This window comes from Thermobia domestica, chromosome 1, assembly GCF_964235325.1.
Source record: "Thermobia domestica chromosome 1, izTheDome1.hap1.1, whole genome shotgun sequence".
NCBI lineage: Eukaryota > Metazoa > Arthropoda > Insecta > Zygentoma > Lepismatidae > Thermobia > Thermobia domestica.
In genome coordinates, this window is record NC_137454.1 from 60,632,508 (window position 1) to 60,653,807 (window position 21,300).

General features: G+C 34.2%; 2 protein-coding genes across 3 annotated transcripts in view; one reads left to right on the forward strand and one right to left on the reverse strand.

Annotated features, from left to right (window-relative positions):
* The window catches only part of LOC145666066 (uncharacterized), a 28,306-nt gene extending 19,982 nt beyond the window's left edge, over positions 1-8,324 (forward strand). Inside the window, exons 3-5 of the mRNA XM_081733163.1 lie at positions 459-604; positions 3,170-3,358; positions 7,912-8,324. Of these exons, the coding sequence (XP_081589289.1) occupies positions 459-604; positions 3,170-3,358; positions 7,912-7,948 (372 nt within the window). The 3' untranslated portion in view covers positions 7,949-8,324. The remainder of the gene's footprint in view (positions 1-458; positions 605-3,169; positions 3,359-7,911) is intronic.
* Positions 8,325-16,080: 7,756 nt separating this feature from the next.
* The window catches only part of c11.1 (maestro heat like repeat family protein c11.1), a 91,512-nt gene continuing 86,292 nt past the window's right edge, over positions 16,081-21,300 (reverse strand). For both annotated transcript variants that reach the window (XM_081757589.1, XM_081757584.1), the window contains exon 29: positions 16,081-20,240. In XM_081757589.1, the coding sequence (XP_081613715.1) occupies positions 20,095-20,240 (146 nt within the window). In that variant the 3' untranslated portion in view covers positions 16,081-20,094. The remainder of the gene's footprint in view (positions 20,241-21,300) is intronic.

Here is a 21,300-nt window from a genome sequence, read left to right on the forward strand (position 1 = left end):
CTACCACTGAGCCACCGCAGCCCCCTCTTGTTCGACTTATCCAAGTTTGAATTGATCAGAGTGCGCTAGGTGGAGTAGGTTGAGATCGAACCACAGAGCTGTATGTAGGTAGTTTAATTTTGGAAATGTACCTGTAGATGGCAGAAGAAGAATGTTTGGTATATGTAATTACATTATACTGCATATGAATGTTGAACTTTATTTTCGAATTTATTCGAAAATTAGGAAATTAGAAAATGTAACATATCATTGGCTTCCCCGAGCTTTTACAATCACTCCCGCCTTTATGAATCATGATTCTGTCCTCTATTTCCATCTTATTGGGTTCAGATGGAGATTTTCATACAAATTCGTTATCAGTGTGCGAATCAATCCACAAACTTCATAAGTTTATGTTAAATTAATCAAATTATTCTTATCTGTGAGACAGACATCTTTGTAAGAAATATTTATTGTAGGTGAGATTTGAAATGCCGCCGGATCCTGTGCCTAATGGTTGGCATCAAGCTAGCCTGATCTGGGATAGCGTTCAAGATCGATACCTAGTAGATCCTAAGTGTGCCTTCTGGGAACGATATAGGAAATTACCCAAGGCAAAACCTTTGTAAGTATTGTTTCTTGTTCAGTTACTTAAAAGTTTTAATTAATATCGTGAACTGTTTTATTTTGTTATAAGAAATATGAAAAATAATTTGCTCCCATTGATATTTAGCTCATTTGGTATTCCAACAGTATAAAAACTAGAGGAGAAAATTTTTCGAAATTGATACCTAGTAAATATCAATCTATTCACAGCATTTTCTTTTTCTGGAGAATCTGGGGAATATCATTCTATACATATTTGAATAGCTATTAACTTTGTCGGTATTCGTTATATTGGTCTCTTACGTGGCAGCATCCATTAACGAACAAGAATTTATTTATTTTATTTTATTTTTTTACTTTAACGTCCCATGATTATATATCAAGGCTAAGGGAGACGGATATAATATGGTGGAGTGAGGAAAGTGAAAGAAAACGGGAGGACCCCGAGAAAACTCACGTACAAGATTTTTGTACGTTACAAAGATCATTTGGCTGCTACTGGGATAGAACCAGGCGGCAGAGATGAGAGCTCTATCACTGAGGCACGGGGACTCCTAAGGAATTGATTATTTTTGGTGGCTTCAACTTGAGGCTGAATAGTGGATTAAGAATAATTTCAAAAGTATGGCTTTGTCCAAAGCTGACCATAAATAATGAAGTTACGTTAAAGTAGGATTTTTGTATCACAAATCCAGATAATGCATAATGGTAATGATTTTTTAGAATAAACTAAGTTAAACCTATTTTCAAATTTAAATCAATGAGAATTTTTGGTTACATAGTGGAATATAAAAATTGATTTCACCAATTCTGTAAATACTTCACCATATACATGTACATACTTCTCTATACATACAAGGAATCTGAAAATGGATTAAGAAAAAATAATCATTAAAGAATCTGGTCATAGTAAAGGTGTACCTACGAGTAGGCCTATTCAATGTCAGTAAGTTTGCTATTATACGATGCGATCATAAATTTACTTACTAAAACGTATATACTCGTGGTGCAAAAGTAATGTATCACACGGTAGCGACTGCAGTCGTATTACAGAACTGAAGAAACGACTATTTACTCTAGTATACCAAAATTTAAAAATCCATATTATTATAATTATTATACATTATGAAAATTTAAATTTCGTAAATTCATATAAATAATTTAAGGCTGGCTTGAGCGCAAAATGCCAAATGACTGAATTGAATTAATTAAGTCAAGGTCGTTTACAAAATCTAATCCATTTTATTGAGACAAGCCCAAAACTTGTTTCATTCTATTAGTCATACACATGGAGCTTCCAAACCAGAAAATATGAAAAGCATGTGGATTGCATTCCGTAGTTTCATATAAAAGAACCCTCTACATTCAGACAACCACGCTTCAAGTCTATACTTCAGTTCTAGACTTGCCATTCGTTTACAAATTACACAAGTCGAAGAGAGGTAGAGCCTTCAACTACCACGAACACAATGTAAGTCTCTTTTCATATCAACCTTTTCTGACAGCCTCAGATTCCTTGCTTCCTATCTAAAGCGCATCCTTTATACATGTTATGATCACAACTAATAAGATTAAAATCTCTTTATCACTAAATTATCAATTTTCTATTTTTTCAATTTACTTTTGTCTCTGCTCTCGCAATACTCTATGAGAAATCAGCCTAAGATTAAGATAGATTGAGAACCTACAATCAAGGGTTCGGTTCTCAATTGACACTCTAGTATTTAGTATTCTTCACATAATAAAATAAATTAGCCAGTAAATTGCAGAATATGTAGTATATTCAATCATACTAGGGAAAAGAAAGAAACTCAGTGTATGTACACAACAAACAAAATAACTAGACCTTACTTATTTTTCTCTTCTTTTCCTTAGATATTCGATGAGCTTCAATATAAAAATTATCATTTCTGTGTTATATGTCTGGTCTACAAAGCAATTTTTGATTTAAAAAGACATATTTTTTTCGGGAATCGAGACGAGATGAGACTTTTTGATATTTCTCGTCTCGAATTTGGAAATGCAGTTGTTCTCTCGACTTCGTCTCGTTTTCGAGACGAGACGAGAAATTTGTTACATGCATATTCTTAAGATCACGTGTCTTTCTCTCCCCCCCCCCCAAATAGTAAAATCTTTATTTTCTTCTCTGAAAAATCTGGTAACACTAATTTTAACTAAATAATTTCCCGTTTCTTTGAAATAGCTTCGAGGATCAGTTTGAGTTTTATTTCTATATAAAAGCAGGGGGAAAAGTGAGGAGAACGGAAGACTTCGTTCCCTCAATTTCAAAAAATTTCTATGGCGTCTCCCCATTTCCTAAAATAAAATTACAATGTGCAAATATAGGCACGGGAGACGGCGTGACGCCATGCATCCCCCTACCTTTTCAGATCCACTTTTACCTCTGTGTAAAAGAACAAAAAAAGGCGAAGTTTTGACAATGTGGTTTTATAACCACCAAACACGTGTCTTTCGACCAGAAAATGTTGCCGTGAAGATAATCTACTCTTATAGTAAGATCTATAATGAGTTTATATTTAGTAATAATTGACAACTATATAATAAAATCTTATTTTGTTGACAGAGAGTTGAAGGAAGAACAACTTGAAGAAATCAAAGAGCTATCGACTGCAAATAAGCTTCGACAACCATTTGTTCTTCCAGTTCCTGGTTATGGTGGCTACGACCCGCAATCAGGAGTTGATATTCCACTGAGAAGAACAGACTTTTCACCCCTTGACACTAGATTATCCAATGCACAATCGATAGCAGCGTAAGTATTCCTCAACTTTATTCTATTGCAAATTACAACAAAACAATGTTGAAATGAGTAATGCCATGCACAGGGCCTATCTAAAAAGAATAGTGGCTGCAGCGCCAAAGACCCCTTGCCAAATTTAAAATGTAATTGTAGCTTTCAGCTGAAAATAATTTAATTGACTTCGAATATATTTTATCAATTTATTTGAAATAATATTAGATCACATTCGCAATTAGAGCCTCTTGCTTCACTTAATTTAAGTGCAATTACTATTGTTGTCTGTAATTGAATCCAGTAGATTCAAATTTGAACTTACTAATCATATATCGGGTGTTGCAAAATAAGTGTTACAACTCTTGGGAGATGACTCATGCCACTAAGACAAGAAAAAAAGTTCTCTTGAACTTTCGCCTATCGGATATAGTTTCGATTCTACAAGATGCCGAAAGCGTGGGAAAATGACTTTCTAACGTCAATAGTTCGGAAACTATCCAACGTGTAGAGGGCGGGTAAAAAATTCACTGAAGAAGTCATACCTGCTGTATTGAATTTTGCATGTTTCACATTTCTACCATGCACGCACAAGGGATTCCCCAAAGGAACATAGGGAGTCTCGGGTAATCTGCCAAATGAAAATTGGTCTAAATGGGCATGAATTGATAGGGTTTCTACCAGGTAACAATAATTCGTTTGCATTAAGTCGATATCTGCAACAAATACAAAATTTGCGGACACCTTCATGCCCGTTGTGTGTGGTTGCATAATCGCCAGGTACGGATGCTGGCCAACAGTGACGTTCTGAGTATTAAGTGTAGCGAATTTGTACTCAAATGCTCTAGAAAGACAACTTGAGTGTTGGTGGAGCACAACAGATGAAACAGGGTGAATCACATGTGTAGAAACACGTAACGAAAAATGACCAGAAATGCAATCATATTCAGTAAACGTAAGTTCAAAGCGTCGGAAATGTAAGGAATAGCATCAAGAACATGAAAGCCATTGCCAATTCACCAATAATATTCCATCAAATCGATGGAATATGATGTGCATGGTTGCATACCAATAAGGATACAACAATTGAGGCCAAGTTGAAATTGTGTAAGGGGACTCACTAAGAAACTGGGTAAACTAAAGGAATATCACTAGTGGGATCACATGATCGATATTGAAATATGGCCAATGTGTGTTGATATCAACATGTAGTTAACAGACAAATGCCAATATGTCCCACTACTGCTGGGGCACCGACCCACGTGCGAAAACTAGGAAAATAACGTTGTACATTCTGCTATTGCATCTGGGGCACTTTTTGATAGAAAGTAACTAGAACACGATTGTATCAATGTTCCTCTTTGCTTGGGACATTGTCCCACATGCACCACCTATGAAAAGAAATCTCTTAATCCATGGTTCAAAGTATGATAGAGCGTGAAAATAACAAACTTATATCATGTCCCACGTCTTCTGGGACATATGACGTACTCGAAATATAGGAAAATACCTCCAGAAATTCGTATCTTACACACAGTGCACATGCCAAGACAAAGACGAAAATGAACCAAATTGGCACATGTAACACTAGTGTTGGAACACCATACATATGGAAAATAAAACGACATGAGAAGTAGAAAGAAACGTCTTAAAGCTCTGATTGTTTACAACTGTGCAATAGTAGTAACAAAATGAACCAAAAAAAAAAGAACGCCGGGAGGCTATACAAGAGCGCTTGCCAAACAAAGTGTGTACTCCTCAAAGAAATTAATACAGAGAAACTGAGGCTCCCTCGAAGCCTCAGGGCTAGAGCGCTTGCTTTTGCTCGCGTGGTCGCAGTTTCCAATCCTACTGGGAGCCCACGGCCTCAGATTCAAGACCCGAGTAGTTATTTTCCTAGTTTTCGCACGAGGGACGGTGTCCCAGCAGTAGTGGGACATTGACATTTGTCCATTAGCTACATGTCGATATCAACACACACATTGACCACATTTCAATATCGATCATGCGATCCCACTAGTGACATTCATTTAGTTTACCTAGTTTCTTAGTGAATCCCCTCGCATAATTTCAACTTGGCCTCAGTTGTTGCATCCTTATTGGTATGCAACCGTGCACATCATATTGCATCAGTTTGAGGGAATATTATTAGTGAATTGGCAATGGCTTTCATGTTGTTGACGCTAATCCTTACATTTCCGATGCATTGAACTCGCGTTTACTGAGTATGAGTGCGTATCTCGGCATTTTTCGTTACGTGTTTCCACACATGCGAATCACCCTGTTTCATCTGTTGTGTTCTACCGACACTCCAGAAGTCTTTCTAGAGCATTTGAGTACAAATTCGCTACACTTAATACTCAGAACGTCACTGTTGGCCAGCATCCGTACCTGGCGATTATGCAACCACACACAACGGGCATGAAGGTGTCCGCCATTTTGTATTTGTTGGAGACATCGATTTAATACAAACGAACTGGTAGAAACCCTATCAATTCATGTCCATTTAGACCAATTTTCATTTGGCAGATTAACCGGGACTCCCTACGTCCTTTGGGGGATCCCTTGTGCGTGCATGGTAGGATTGTGAAACATGTAAAATTCAATACAGCAGGTATGACTTCTTCAGTGAATTTTTTACCCGCCCTCTACACGTTGGATAGTTTCCGAACTATTGACGTTAGAAAGTCATTTTCCCACGCTTTAGGCACCTTGTAGATCCGAAACTATGTCCGATAGGCGAAAGTTCAAGAGAACTTTTTTTCTTGTCTCAGTGGCAGGCTTCACCTCTCAAGAGCTGTAACATTTTGCAACACCCGATTTAACTACACGGTAATATTTGCAGTCAGAATTCGAGATTGTCTTGATTTGTTGTCACACGACGTTCTGCCTTCTTGAGATGTAGCACCCATGAACTCATTAGACATATCCATGACACCATCCTCACATCTCATTCGACTGGCGATGAATTTCAAGCAGTGCAGGATTTACGTATAAGCTAAACAAGCTATAACTTAGAGTCCCACTCTCTTGGGAGTCCCCAAAATTAAACGAAAACAATATATCTCCAAAATATAAGATAAAAAATAAATAAAATAAAATCTATATATAGCAATAATGCATTACGTTGTGTAGGCTTCTATGATGCAAGTAATAAAGCCCCTTCTGCTAACCTGATTCCTAAAATATCACTAATGTCTTCATTTCTGTACATAAGGTGAATAAGTTACTCTGGACACATAAAGGGCCCCATTACCTTCAATAGCTTAGGGCCCCACCAAACCTAAATCCGACTCTTGATTTCAAGCTGTCACATCACGCAAATGGAGAAAATGAATGATTACACGCTGTTCTTGTAATGAAAAGGCCGCCATTTTATAAGTATCTTAAGTATCAAAAACAGTCATCATTTTTCATCGTTGCCGCCAGAGTTCTGTGTGCAGTATGGTGTTGTAATCTCTGTAACACATTGACAACAAGTGCTCGCGTATTTTAAAATGAATAACACGTTTCTATCTGTTACCACTCCTTCCTGAAAAAAAATGAAGGTGTTATAACTTGAATGTACCTGGTACACAACTTTTTTTCTTTATTATAATGATTTATTTTTTTATTATGGGATTACAATCTCCCTCTACCCAAACAATACCACATCATATTATGGTTCCAAAACTAGTGTAGACATCTCATAACGTATAGTACGGTAAACTAAGGCAGTGGCGTATTTAGGGGGGCTTCCGGGCTTAAGCCCCCCCGAAATCTTACTTACTATAGTGAAATATATGAAATATCTTGCAGAATTTCCACATTTTCAGGCAAAGCCCCCCGAAACTAAGCAAAGCCCCTCCCGAAACAAAATCGTAAATACGCCACTGAACTAAGGTTATCGTTCATTTCTCCTAAAATACGACCAAATATAAAATATATGTTTTTAAAGTCTATCGTAACATTGAAAATAAATAGAATGAACGAAAAAAAATAATATTATTACTAAACAATCGCATTAAAAATTGCTATTCTATATAAAAAGCATAATTCTTACAAGCAAACAGGCCTGTATCCACGGGGGTCTAGGGAGCGGACTCCCCTAAATTTTTACTGCCCCGTCTAAAATTTTCACGGTAGACTTGCAAATGAACTATAATATGGTAATGAACTGTAATATGGTTGTTCGCTCCCCCCCCCCCCCTACATTTTTGGGCTGGTTACATGCCTGCAAGCATGGTAAAAATATTCATTCTAAGTATTAAAAATGTAAAATTTAAATAATAATAATAATAATAATAATAATAATAATAATAATAATAATAATAATAATAATAATAATAATAATACGAAAGAGCATGAGATTTAAGACAATCTTGTTATTGAGAACATTAAGAAACACTGGTTAAAGAGATGACAGCGCAATCATTAGAAATAATCAGAATGAAATTGTACGGTCATAATTGATATCTAACGCTATGGAATGACTGAATTCCAGTAATTTAGTTTCTTCTCCCTTGTGATCCAAACTGATTGCAAGGGAAAAGTAAGCAACAAAGGGAATAATTTTTATTTTTATTTTTTAATAGGAGAGAAGAAGCTGCAAGAGAAGGAAGAAAATTTTAAAGAAAAATTAACCAATAGATGTGAAACTTCATGGTTCATTCGGAATGTGACGAGACAGTTCTCCATTAATGAAATAGTACCGCTAATCCCAATAATTTCTGTGGTTTTAATTTGAATTGCCTTTGTTCTGCAACTCTCAAAAGCACATGATTAACTTTTATATTTTAAATCAAAAAGAGGAACTGGTGTTATATAATGTTGCTACATTTGAATAAATTTATGTTTACTAGACAGAACAACAGTATAAAACTTACTCAGGGTAACAGATTTACGAAATATTAATTCACTGAGAGAAATTACGATCACTTGCAAACATTACTACTACTTTGTTTTGAACATGTGTGAAAGGTGTAAAATATATAGTAAAGTAGATCTGATTGTCATTTTTGGACCCTTCTTCTTTTATGTTATACAATCACACACAATATATATTTTAAGAATATTGGTCATTCTTAGTGACAAACTACTTTGGAATTCCTGATATTCCTGAGGCCATATAAAGTTAACTTCCGGTTCATATACTAATATTCTTACGCATGACTAAACATATTTCCTGAATCTTACGTACTATTTACCTTTCAATTCTTTTAAATAATAGATTCTTCAAAATAAGTTGATTCATTTTATAGCAAAAATCTGCTGACTGCTATCTTTGGAACCATAAGAGCATCTTTACTCCTTGTCATTTTTTTCTACATGCAACTTCTATTTCTTTCACTATATGTTTTCTTTGTTTTTCATTTTATCTTCCTCATTTAAATTCATCTCCTCCAAAAGATCAACTTAGCGTACCTGTGCGTTTCTTACTGCATGAACCATTTCTTTGTTAATATAAACATTTTTCAACTACCCAGTACACCCGTATCACCATACACTGCCTGTGGGAGAACACTTTCTTTCATAGTCGTTAATGCATTCAGAATTGATGGAAAACCCTCTGTCTATACAGATGCATTTCCATTCGAGTAGCAGTATATTTCATGAGGTTTGCGAGCTCTAGTAAATTTGGTTGTACTGGACAAATTTAGAAGTTCCAATGTGAAATACATCCAGGCGCTTCTTTTTCTTCATTAATCATTGCCATCAGGCAGCAAAAGGATCAATCTACATGAAGTGACCCAATGAAGGTTGCTTGACGTTTTGATTATAGACCCTACATGATTACAGAGTCTAATAATAATGTTTTTTTTTTTTTTTTAATCTTTTCCCAATTCCGATGGCAGCCAACTTTGACAAACGCGTTGATTCTAGTGTTTGCAGGGGTTTGCATTAACTCAGACCTACGTTCATTAAACAAAAATTATTTTATTCAGGCAAGAACAGCTTATCTTATGCCCAGTACACATTTAATGAAATTTGTATGCAAAAAAAAAAAAAAAAAAAAAAAAAAAGTCTGAACAGTTGACATCGAGATTCGAAGGCATATTACTCCAAGAAAGAATATAATATCAGGATTAATTGTTTGGAGATGTGTAGCTAGGCTATCTAATTGTGCTGAACAAATTTACTACTGGGAAAAATAATTATTGGAAGTTGCTTCTTTTACATGTTACAGTGTTTAAAAACGGAAAATTTCAAAAGAATCAAAATTTGGTCACTCTGTATCTTTATAGGGATCGTTTAAAAATCTGATATTTCGATAAGTAACCCTCTATTGTGCATTATACTGCTGTACAAATACAGAATTATTTGGAAGTCGAGTTACAGGATGTTAAAAATCATACACACAAACAGATGCACACACACACAAACACGTAAGTTTATATATATGTGGATGCTTTTCTTTGATATGGTTTACTAGGTACTGCGGAAAGTGATGGGACTGTAGCTGTATTGTGTTCCAAGGTATCACCAATGAAATACTTTATCGTCTTGTTTAAAAGAATATATAATGCGTGAATGGTGCTTTTCGATTCACCCAGTGATGACTCTGAGCCTCATCTTGTACAGTACAATAAAAGTATAATTTTCAGAGTGTCAAAATAATAGTTTCTTCAGTTAGATTTTCTATTTTTTCTTTCTTTCTTTCAATTATCTTATTTGAATCTTTGCAACATTAATGATGTTTCTTTCAATGCAGTAAGCTTCTCAGCTAGTTAAAACATTGGACATTAACGTATCTATTTTCAACGATGAACTCAGTATTTTCAACAATCGATAATTAAATTATGGACTCAGTCCAACTTCTGGCATTTACTCGCATATTCCACCTTGCTGTCCTCATCTAACAATATCTTCTTTACGTGATTTTTAATGCCGTGTTACTTGACTTGTACATAAATTTAGATTTAAAAAAAACTAACGATATTGCAATATTAGTATGTATGGGTGGATGATATTAGAACTGCATCCCCGTGGCTATGCGGATAGCGTATACGCCTTTGGCGTGTAAGACCCAGGTTCGATTCCTGGTGGGAGCTCATGTGGTTTGGATTTCACGATAAGCTATAGGCCCACGTCGCATATAGCTTCGCTGCCGAACAGAACGCTAAACTTAAAATCCAATCGAACTGCATTCCTTTCCTTCTCTCCGTAGTGAGTTCTCGCTTATTTTCTTCATTAATGTTTGGAAATAGCGAAGAGCTCCAGACACAAAAGATTTGTTTCTTACGTAATTAACTGTTCACAAGAAACACTGAAACAATTTCACAAAACAATGAAAAAATTACTTTTTGGACATTTTCGTTCAAACTTGACGCCACTGGTGGTTCCTGAATGACTTGAATATTGAAGCGTGAAATACAGACCTTTCTAACAAAAAGTACTACTAAAGATAAGCTGATATCATAAAAGTATATATTTTTACTCTTTTTTTTTTTAAACATGTAGTATATTTTTTTAAACAAATTGTTGAAATTTAGGTTGTTGGTGGCACCTGAAGAAATTGACTAATCGAGCTGCGATTTTATGATATACGGAAAAATTTCGAAAAATAAAAATCACCATGGATTAGCTAATTTCGAAAAAGAGAAAATTCGATGCACCCTACTGCACAAATTCCCAAACAGGAGACCCTCACTTAAAATTTATCTGACAAGTAAACCTTACGTTTGGGTGAATCGAGTTGCTGACTGAGACACATATGAGAAAGTAGTACTAAATGGGGTCAGTATTTCAGTGAAGTTTTAGGTGCGAAGCTCCAGGGGTTTAGGAGATACAGCTACCAGAACATCACAAGGAAGTACAGAATAGTCTTAATACAGTTGGAGGTAAAAGCTCTGTAAGACCTCTTGTAACGACAAAAGGTGAATAACAAATATATGGGTACATATTAGGATTAGAGGGAAGTCATATAGTAAGGATATACCTGACGGCGGCCATCTTGAAATCCGCCATTTTGAATTAAGGTTAAGTTTTTAAAATAGGAATAGGGTCATGTGATACATGATTTAAGGCGCAAATTTAATCAGAAGAACAATGGTGACGTTAATTTTGATTTACGCGCAATTGGTAAAAAGTTACAGGGAAATTAAATATTGTTGCAGCATATGTATTAGTCCTTTACCCCACCTTGTAAATTTTGTGTTAATGATAATAATTAAATAAAAAGCAGGTGGATAAATATTAGGTCTATGGTAAGAGTTGCCTTCATGGCGGCCATGTTCAAATCCGCCATTTTGAATCAGATAAGTTTTAAACAAAACGCATAACAATGACACCTTATTAATAGCAAATTTTACCATAAATCCAACGGTATAACCATTTTTGCTTTATCATTAACCAGCACAAAATTAAATGGGAATAGAGTAATGCAATAGATGACTTCGGGCAGAGCATTTGTGCAAGTCATGAACTCTTTTCTGAACTACATATTGATTGTACTAATTGAGGACTTTTCTGGAAGAAAGACCCAAGTTCAATTATGACTCAATTCCACTTTGGTCATTTTTCCTTAAATTAGCAACTTTTTTATGCGATAACAAATGCTGGTTAATGATAAAGCAAAAATGGTTATACCGTTGGATTTATGGTAAACTTTGCTATTAATAAGGTGTCATTGTTATGCGTTTTGTTTAAAAATTTTGTCTGATTCAAAATGGCGGATTTGAACATGGCCGCCATCAAGGCAACTCTTACCATAGACCTAATATTTATCCACCTGCTTTTTATTTAATTATTATCGTTAACACAAAATTTACAAGGTGGGGTAAAAGGACTAATACATATGATGCAACAATATTTAATTTCCCTGTAACTTTTTACCAATTGCGCATAAATCAAAATTAACGTCACCATTGTTCTTCTGATTAAATTTGCGCCTTAAATCATGTATCACATGACCCTATTCCTATTTTAAAAACTTAACCTTAATTCAAAATGGCGGATTTCAAGATGGCCGCCGTCAGGTATATCCTTACTATATGACTTCCCTCTAATCCTAATATGTACCCATATATTTGTTATTCACCTTTTGTCGTTACAAGAGGTCTTACAGAGCTTTTACCTCCAACTGTATTAAGACTATTCTGTACTTCCTTGTGATGTTCTGGTAGCTGTATCTCCTAAACCCCTGGAGCTTCGCACCTAAAACTTCACTGAAATACTGACCCCATTTAGTACTACTTTCTCATTTGTGTCTCAGTCAGCAACTCGATTCACCCAAACGTAAGGTTTACTTGTGAGAAATGTTCCCATAAAGAAAAAGTCTTGTTTCAATACCAACGTATGTTTCGTATTTTCGTATAAATCTTTACAAATAAAAGAACAATGCCTGACACGATGCGGCCACTCTCAATCTATCTCCAGCACAAAGATAAAATCTTGTGCACTGAATCTATTCCCACTTACGAATTGGACAATCTTTGAACAGATACGAGAAGTATCATTGACGGTTTTCCTTGACCCATTTCCAGTAGCCGCAGAATGAAATTATACACGAATGAAGATGCATATTTACCTGTAACACTGTGCTAATTGTTGCCCTGAATTTATTAAGGCGTAAGGATGAGGACCAGTAATGTACAAAGCGGTTATCAGGTTTCTGCGTAAAAGGGAATATACAACAAATTTTCACAAGATGGTGATGTATTGGTCAAATATCAAATTCTATGTCAAAAAGCATTTGTATTATCCATTCAAGTATGAGCGATGGTCATTGGAAGGGGTTCTTAATTGCGGTCGATCAGTTACCGATGATCGATACACCATTGAAATGGTGGCTGTCACTGCTGCTATATTAAATCACCAAACAAAAATTTGAAAAGTTGACCAAATTACATTTGTGCTGTTGTGGTGTAAAAAATATAAAATAAAATAAGAGCATTTGCATATGTAGAAAGTGTCAGTACACTTTCGCCATTTTTCTTGCTTTCTCTTTTACAAGAGAACAAGTCACTTACTTTCCGAAAAATTATACACATTTGTTCTTTTCATCCTACTAAAATACGCCAGAGTGCAGACGTGTTCAAATTATTAGACTCACGCTCGAAAAATGCAAAATTGACGTAGGAGTCCTAATTTCAGAGTTCTAGAACATTTAATTTAATAGTTAAACCACCAATAAAGGATCCTTCATTTGTTTACAGTACATTGAAGTGGTGATATCACCGTTGAACAGCAGATGGTATTAGAAAGAGGGGGGGGGGGATTCTGAAAGTGGTGTTTCAGTTGTAGATAGCTATTGTCGTTCCTATTAACAAGTTACATACGGTCTGAAGTGTTGTGGTTGCTGTCGTAAGAAGTTAACGACATTCAAAGCGTTCAACAGTTCGAATGGGCCAGTTTAAAATGATCGTGACGTGTTTTGTGTATCAATCTTTTGTTCAGTGTAGTCCTGTAATTATAGCATAATGGGAAAAGCAAAAGACCTTTCTCCGCGTAAAATTGAAGTTAACAAAATACTTCTGGTGGAAATAAGATATACACGGCAATACATTGCTAGTAGAGTTGGGATAGAACAAAAATCTGTAAGTAGAATATCTGTTGAAATGAACAAGAGCCAAAATAAAATTGGGAAGTGTGGGCGAAAACCAAAGCTATCGCCAAGAGGTATCACAAAACTAAAAAGATTGGCTCTGGGAAACAGAAGTGCAACTTCTAATAGACTTAAACATAAAAATGGCTGAGTATGGCGCAGACATTCGGCCTGAAAGTGTTCGAAGGATTCTTTGCGCCGAGGGAATAAAAGCACACGGTCAACAAAGAAAACAAAAATTAAATTCTACTCCAATCATGGCAAAGAAGTGACTCGAATGGTCACGAGGCCTAGAATATTGGACTGCTGACGATTGGAGAACAGTGTGTTTCAGTGATGAATCATGTATCTTTGTGTCTGATAAATGTTCACAATATATGCGACGTTGACCTGGGAGGAATTCAAGTTGGAATGTCTTTAATAAACCGTGAAGCATCCTTCTTCAGTCATGGTCTGGGAGGTGATCTCTGTCTTCGGGCCTGGAATACTGTATATAATAGAGAGGACAATGAAGCACGACCAATACCTACAAGTTCAAGAGGAACTGCTTTCCCAGACTGCACTCTGGTTTGATGACGTCATCTTTATGCATGACGGAGCCCCATGCCACCGGGCCAAAGCTGTGGCAAAATTCTTAGAGGACAACAAAATTAGTGTTCTTCCGTGGCCAAGCCCTAGTCCTGATATGAACCCGATTGGAAACTTTTGGAGCTTCATGAAAGAAAAGCTAAAGAAGAAGCACATTAGAACCAAACTTCAATTGATCAAGGAGATCAACAATATGTGGTATCACGATGCTGACTTGAAGACAAAATGTGCTAAACTCGTACATAGGATGCCACAAAGGATAAAAGACTTAATAAACGTGAGAGATAATTTTCTTGTAAGTATTCCATTTCATTTTTTCTTTCCAATTTGGATATACATACTTTATAGTAATTATATTTGAATGTTACGTACGCATTTGCTTCATTGATATTGAAAAGCATACGCCACACCCACTAGAAACTAGGACAGAGTTACAAAGTAGTAATTTAGATTAAGTTTGAATGTGTTTTCTCACGTAATATTGTAAGAACAGTAAAATGTTCAGAAACTGAATGTTGAATCTAATAATTTGAACACGTCTGTAATTATACAGGACGAAAGATGAGGTAGTTCCTAGTCTAAACAATGGAAAGACTATTTTATGGTTCCCTCACGAATATCAAAAGGTACACATCCAAAGGCCTAGCATGCTCTCCAAAGGTGTACGTGTCTTGCAGAACAATGATTCTGTTCACCATTTCAATCTCGTGAGCACAATTCTGTCTCTAGGGAATTACTTTTTTACTTATTCACCTAACTTTTCTACATCCTTAAAACAAGCTTTCCAGATGATGGACTTCAGTGCAAATCTGCTGTTTTTACAAAGCATACTTCTGCCGATGTATAAAATGTGAGGTTCTGGGCGGCTGCTATGTAGGACAACAATTATGAAGACTGTATATGCCTTATCCTTTGATACAGGTGTCGAAGAAAATCCTCACTGAATGCTTCTTGTACAGTATAATGAACGAAAAAATCCAATCTTCTCTCCTTGTCGGTTTTGAATATCCTATGTGGTGTGTGAAGCCTACACTTATCAATATTTAATAACACTGGGCTAGCTGGTGTATACTGTAGTTCACGTTGCAAATTTAACAAAACTGACTTTCAGCCCATCCATGAATAAATTAACTAGTTTACAAATTATCCGAACAAAACAAATGCTGTCAAGTGATCAGGATATTTATCTTGTTTAGCATTTAGATAAATATCAAACCTAGTACATGCAAGACTTTCTGCTGACTGTCAGCAAACTTGTTCTTGATTTGGCAAAATAAACAACGAAGTAGGTGACGTCTTTCTAGTAACTTTCCAGGTTTCCGCTGGAAATAGATGGCTACTCCAAACACCACAGCATATGTTACTTTGCTTCTGTATAACTTCAATGTTGCTGCAATAGCACTATCGGGGAATCGTAATTTAGTGTTTGATGCACAATCTTCGACAATTCGAAAAAATGTATGATACATCACTTTGCAAACACCAATATTTGAATTTCAAAATGAATTCCGTTAGTAGATAGATTTTGGGGATGGTGATTTGACATTCAAGGGGATCATCCCAACTATAACTACAAAGAAAATACCATATTATAGGATACATATTGTTGAACAATAAAAATAGATCATAGTGCATGATTTTGCAGTTTTAATAAAATCCAGTATCTTGTACAAAGCTTTGCATTCCCAAAGGAATTACCAGTGTGTAAGAAAAATAACGGTTTATGATCAAAATATACGACTTTCACCATTAAATTACCATAATCAAACAATGCCAGAATACAAAATTACGAACACAATGTAGTTTTATATATTACAACGAAAAATAGTACAACTTAACCAGTCACACACAACTATGTGTGATAGTTCAAACAGGTATAAGACAAATGATTAAGAATATCTCAAAGTATATATATATTACGGAAACATGTATAAATGATTTATCAATCTACATATGGTATTTTCAGATATTTTTCCTACGTGTACAAGAACATTAATCACCTATAGAAGTTCCAAAGGAAATTATATACAGTCATTTGAAGAAAATCTGGCTATCCACTTTTCTTTAAGAGACCTTACTTTCGCAGCCGCATGTGGAAACTTCAATGCTTTGGCTTCAAATAAACATCTCCACTGGCCAAAGAATATTCACATTTCATTCTATCTATAGATAAGAATATGGAGGTTGTCAAATAGGTTGCTGGCCAGAATTTTCTGAACAAGACTGTACATGGACAATATCATTCAGGAAATCTATAAATTACCTATGAAGATACATGTGAATATAGGTAGCCTTTCAACATAGAATACTGCATAAACTGAAACTTCATGAACAATGAGAACTAGGAACATGAACTATATGGCTGTATTAAAGTACTACTTCGTATACTGGAAACACAAAACATATCTACTGTGCTTGAAACAAAACGTGTTTTTAATATATTGAATCTATGTATCATACACAAGTTGGATGGCTATAGTAGAGAGAATATCTGAGTACTTCTACATAATCACCATTGGAAGAACAATGCAACGACTGGGCCAATTTCAGTATAATTTTCGAATTCTTACACAGAAATATATCAACGTCAAAGAAATCCGGTCTAGTGTTTTAAAGTCACTAACAAAATACAAGGTATGAAGTAAGTATGCAATTATGGTGGTATCTTTATTCAATTTTTAGAACATTTCATTTACACCTTCCTGCAGGATTACTCAGTTCTCCCTTTATTTCATTTAAATTTTAAAATCATGTTCTTTACTTATATCTTTCAATACAATACTTCTAGAAGACAATAATGGCAGCTGATTGCGTTACTTTTTATGTGAACGCATATACTACTGGATCAAGAAACTACTATAAAAATTGATTTCGTTACTCTGTAACTTCATTTTTCCTAATTCACCGAACACATTATTCATGACAAACTGTTAATGCCCTCAATCTAATATATGTTAAACTTGCAATAATAATACCTGACAAACATAATTAATGTCCATTTAAAAAAGAAAGAAAAGAAACTACTTTGCACAATTATTTACTATTATTTATTTATGACTGAATATTTTGAAAAAAACTGATGGAGTCCTCTATTACTTTGTAATTACGTAAAATCAACTGTAGATATTTTTACCCTATTAACAAACTGGGTCATAAATGAATTTACGATTTAAAAAAAAAAATCACGGTTATAAATAAGCAAACGCTATGTTCCTTTTCGATATATAACACTTTATATACGAAAATGTTAATGTTCTGCAAAAGAATTAAAAAGCACATTACAGAAAATTTAGTTTAGACTGAACAAAGTGATATATAGAACTCATAATATTTTACTCGTGAATTTTACACTATTAAACGGATTATAAACAGCTGTGCAAAATATATGTACTAGAAAAAAGTACTAAATGAACTATGTTTTACTTGATAAAAACCTGTTAATTTTTACATAAGCCCTGGAACAAAGAAATTCTAGTTTGGTTACTTAGTTAAGTAAGTGTCGATTTCCCTTATGAAAAGATCTATCTTATCAAACGCCAACAGAAAAGCCAACATTAATGAATTATAGTGCATATTCTACATTAAGTAATTAAGATACAGAAAATCATTTTATCGCCTTGTTTTTTTATATAGTACATAAAAATTTAGATTAAAATATGTGCAAATCTGCGAACTAATTATCGATAAATCTTTGTGTAGTAACTTTCGATAACTTATAATTCATATTACTTTGCAACCAACATACAACAACAATTATAAACAATAAAAAGTAAATTCTATCAACGAGGCATGCCTTCATTCAAACAAAAGTACGAAATAACAATAGAAGTAACGTAAATACATAACATTCGTTGCTTTATATATGCTAACAAAATATAATTACTATAAACTAAACTTTAGTACAACACACTGTGTATATATATTCAGTCCGATTATTACAACTAGAAATGTTCCGATCAATTACACCTTCTCTCATACGAACAGAAACAGTTGCACAAAGCAGACAGTTGGATTTGCCAAACTCAGAACTAAGAAAACTATAATTTGTTTCATATCAGAGTACTACAAGTGCTCAGAAGTTTTCTTTTTTTACTTACATCACGAGGATCTGACAATTTTACGAAAATATTCCCATAAAACTCTCTTCACTCAATCGCTTTGTGATTATACTATGTACACTACTTCTCAATACAATGCACATATTTTTTTTTTTATTATTATTTCAGCCGTGAACTAGACATTTCGCAGCAGTTTCCCCATTGCTTAATGAAAATGAATTAAAGTTGCATCAACAACACAACAATATAATAATGTAAGGAAACAGTGCTTTTAATTCAAGGTACTATCAAGGCAAAACTGTTTACGATTGTTGAATAAGTAGGAACAAACAAACAGCAGAAGCTGCTTTATATTTTATATACTATTGCGCGTGTTCTACGAAGAAATGAAATAAAAAAATATAGGAAAGATAATAACGTAATCGTGTTGAATTCGGACGGAAAGAAATATTGAAGATTAGGATCTGATTTGACAATAATATGCAATCATTAACATTAATGATCTGATCTAAAACGTAGACAACGCAACATTTCGGCAACAGAACGAATCTCGTTTGCAGAAACAAAGGATAAAGGATAAAATTATATATATATATATATATATATATATATATATATACAATGTCAGAATATAGATTTGGCAATTTACCAAGCACAAGACAATAGACGAAAAAACAATATTTTAAGTGAAATACATATCGCAATATTAGCATCTTATTGATTTCAATGATTTCTCTTCATGTATAATAATCATGGCACTTCCAAACATTCGTCACGTTTAATGTATAGGTGTGCTAAATATACTTTTAACAAAACAATAGATAGGTTCTGATAAATTCTGGTTCTAACATGAAAACAAAATATGTAAGGGAGAGAAGTCTATCAAGTTTATATCAAAAGCGATTCCTAATGGCTTTAACAGAACAATATGCTTCATTAAAAACTAACTTAAGACAACAATTTTCCTCATTTTGAATTATAATATATGTTTACTATTCTCTTTGGTCAATCATTCATCACTGGCAAGACTGATCAAATTAAAATAAAACTTCTATACAAAGAATTGACTTCTTTCTTCAGCATATCATCTATTCGCTATATTTTTTTTCTATATGTTAACCACTGGAAAATAATATCCAACATGCGAAGACATTGCACATAATAACAATAAAATCTCCTATACTACTCCTCACTCACTAATCCACAACGAAAGATGACTAGACCTTACAAGGATTCTAATACAATATTTGTGTACTTAGATAATGCCCCGCAGCAAAAAATATACAAATTATAACGGAACTTGTAATGCGATATAATACAAAATTAAGTAATAATATATTCGAGTTTCCCTCTTGTAAATACAACTTCGTAAAAAAAGATATATCACTTTATATCATAACATAAAACTTAGTACGAAATAAATGCATACATTTATATTTAATTACAAATACTTTCAGATCATAATTTGTTAACTATACAAATATACTGTAAATATTATTTCTTTTTCCTCATATACAAATATTCATTTAATTATTGAGTTTTTCAGTCTTCATCAGAGTACTGGGTAACATGGAGTATTATTATTATTACACAAAAAGAAAGCTCATAGCATGAGCAGTTTTAATTCGAACTCCACTGTTTTGGTCCTTTAATAAGTGCATCATACAACTCCAGATTGTGTCCAAGGGCACATTTTTTTGTTCTTCTTCGGGAAGAGTTCCATACAATAAACCTGAAATAAAAATAAATTAACAAATAAATTTAGCAGACCTCATGAATCTTTTTTTTTTCTGGAAAATGCAAAGAATTATATAGACACTATCCTGCGTCTAATAAACATATAGAAAGTAATACTGAAAATAAAACTGTGGATTCAGTACATACTTATATTTTCCATAAAATTGTCCACATACTATCTAAATCTCCAATAACTATGCACGCTAGTGATAATTTCACGGGATGGCCAGGCGGGAAGTTTCCCGCTGCCCCCTCCTCCCAACACACACACACACACATTCTGAGACGTATCTACGTATTATTAGTATTTTCACAGTGCAGTTTTCAACCCCTACGTACTGAAAATCTCCTAAGGGAAATTTTCTGAAATCATTAGACACGAGCTACAATAGCTAGTCCTTAGTCCTTATATTCTATGCTTCTGATTTGGGAATCTACAGCAGGAATTACGAGAGGAAGCCACATTGAATTAGACGTAATATAACTTGGATTAATTTAGTCGCTTTTTTATCTTTCGAATTCGGACTATTGTAGAGCTACAACAATCTGGCACAATTTGTATACCCGTTGGAGGAAACATTTTCAGCACTATATTATTAAGCGTTAACATATTCTAGAAATTGGGTAATTGTGCTACGAACAACATACACGATATTTAAGATGTATATCATATAATCAACGTATTCCATAGTGCTACTTAGCTTATTCGTAATTTTTAAGTTTACAGCTTATCTCATGTCTAGAAACGAAAAAATGCCCAAGCAACTTAAGATTCGAACCGTTTGAATTCACCCTTTTCCAATAGCAGATACTGAGACATGCTATTTGATTTGTTTCCTCCATATGCAATAACGACTGAATATATGTTATATGGTGTTTAGAAACAGATACTACGATTGATATCGGATAAACCCACAAAAAATTCATATCAACTACATTTTTAATATTAATTGTTCTTACAAAATAGAATTTCCACAGATGAAGTATAGGAAGAAAAAAAAAAGGGTCAACAAAAGAATTAACAATAAATGAGTAAGTTCTCACAGAAACGCGAA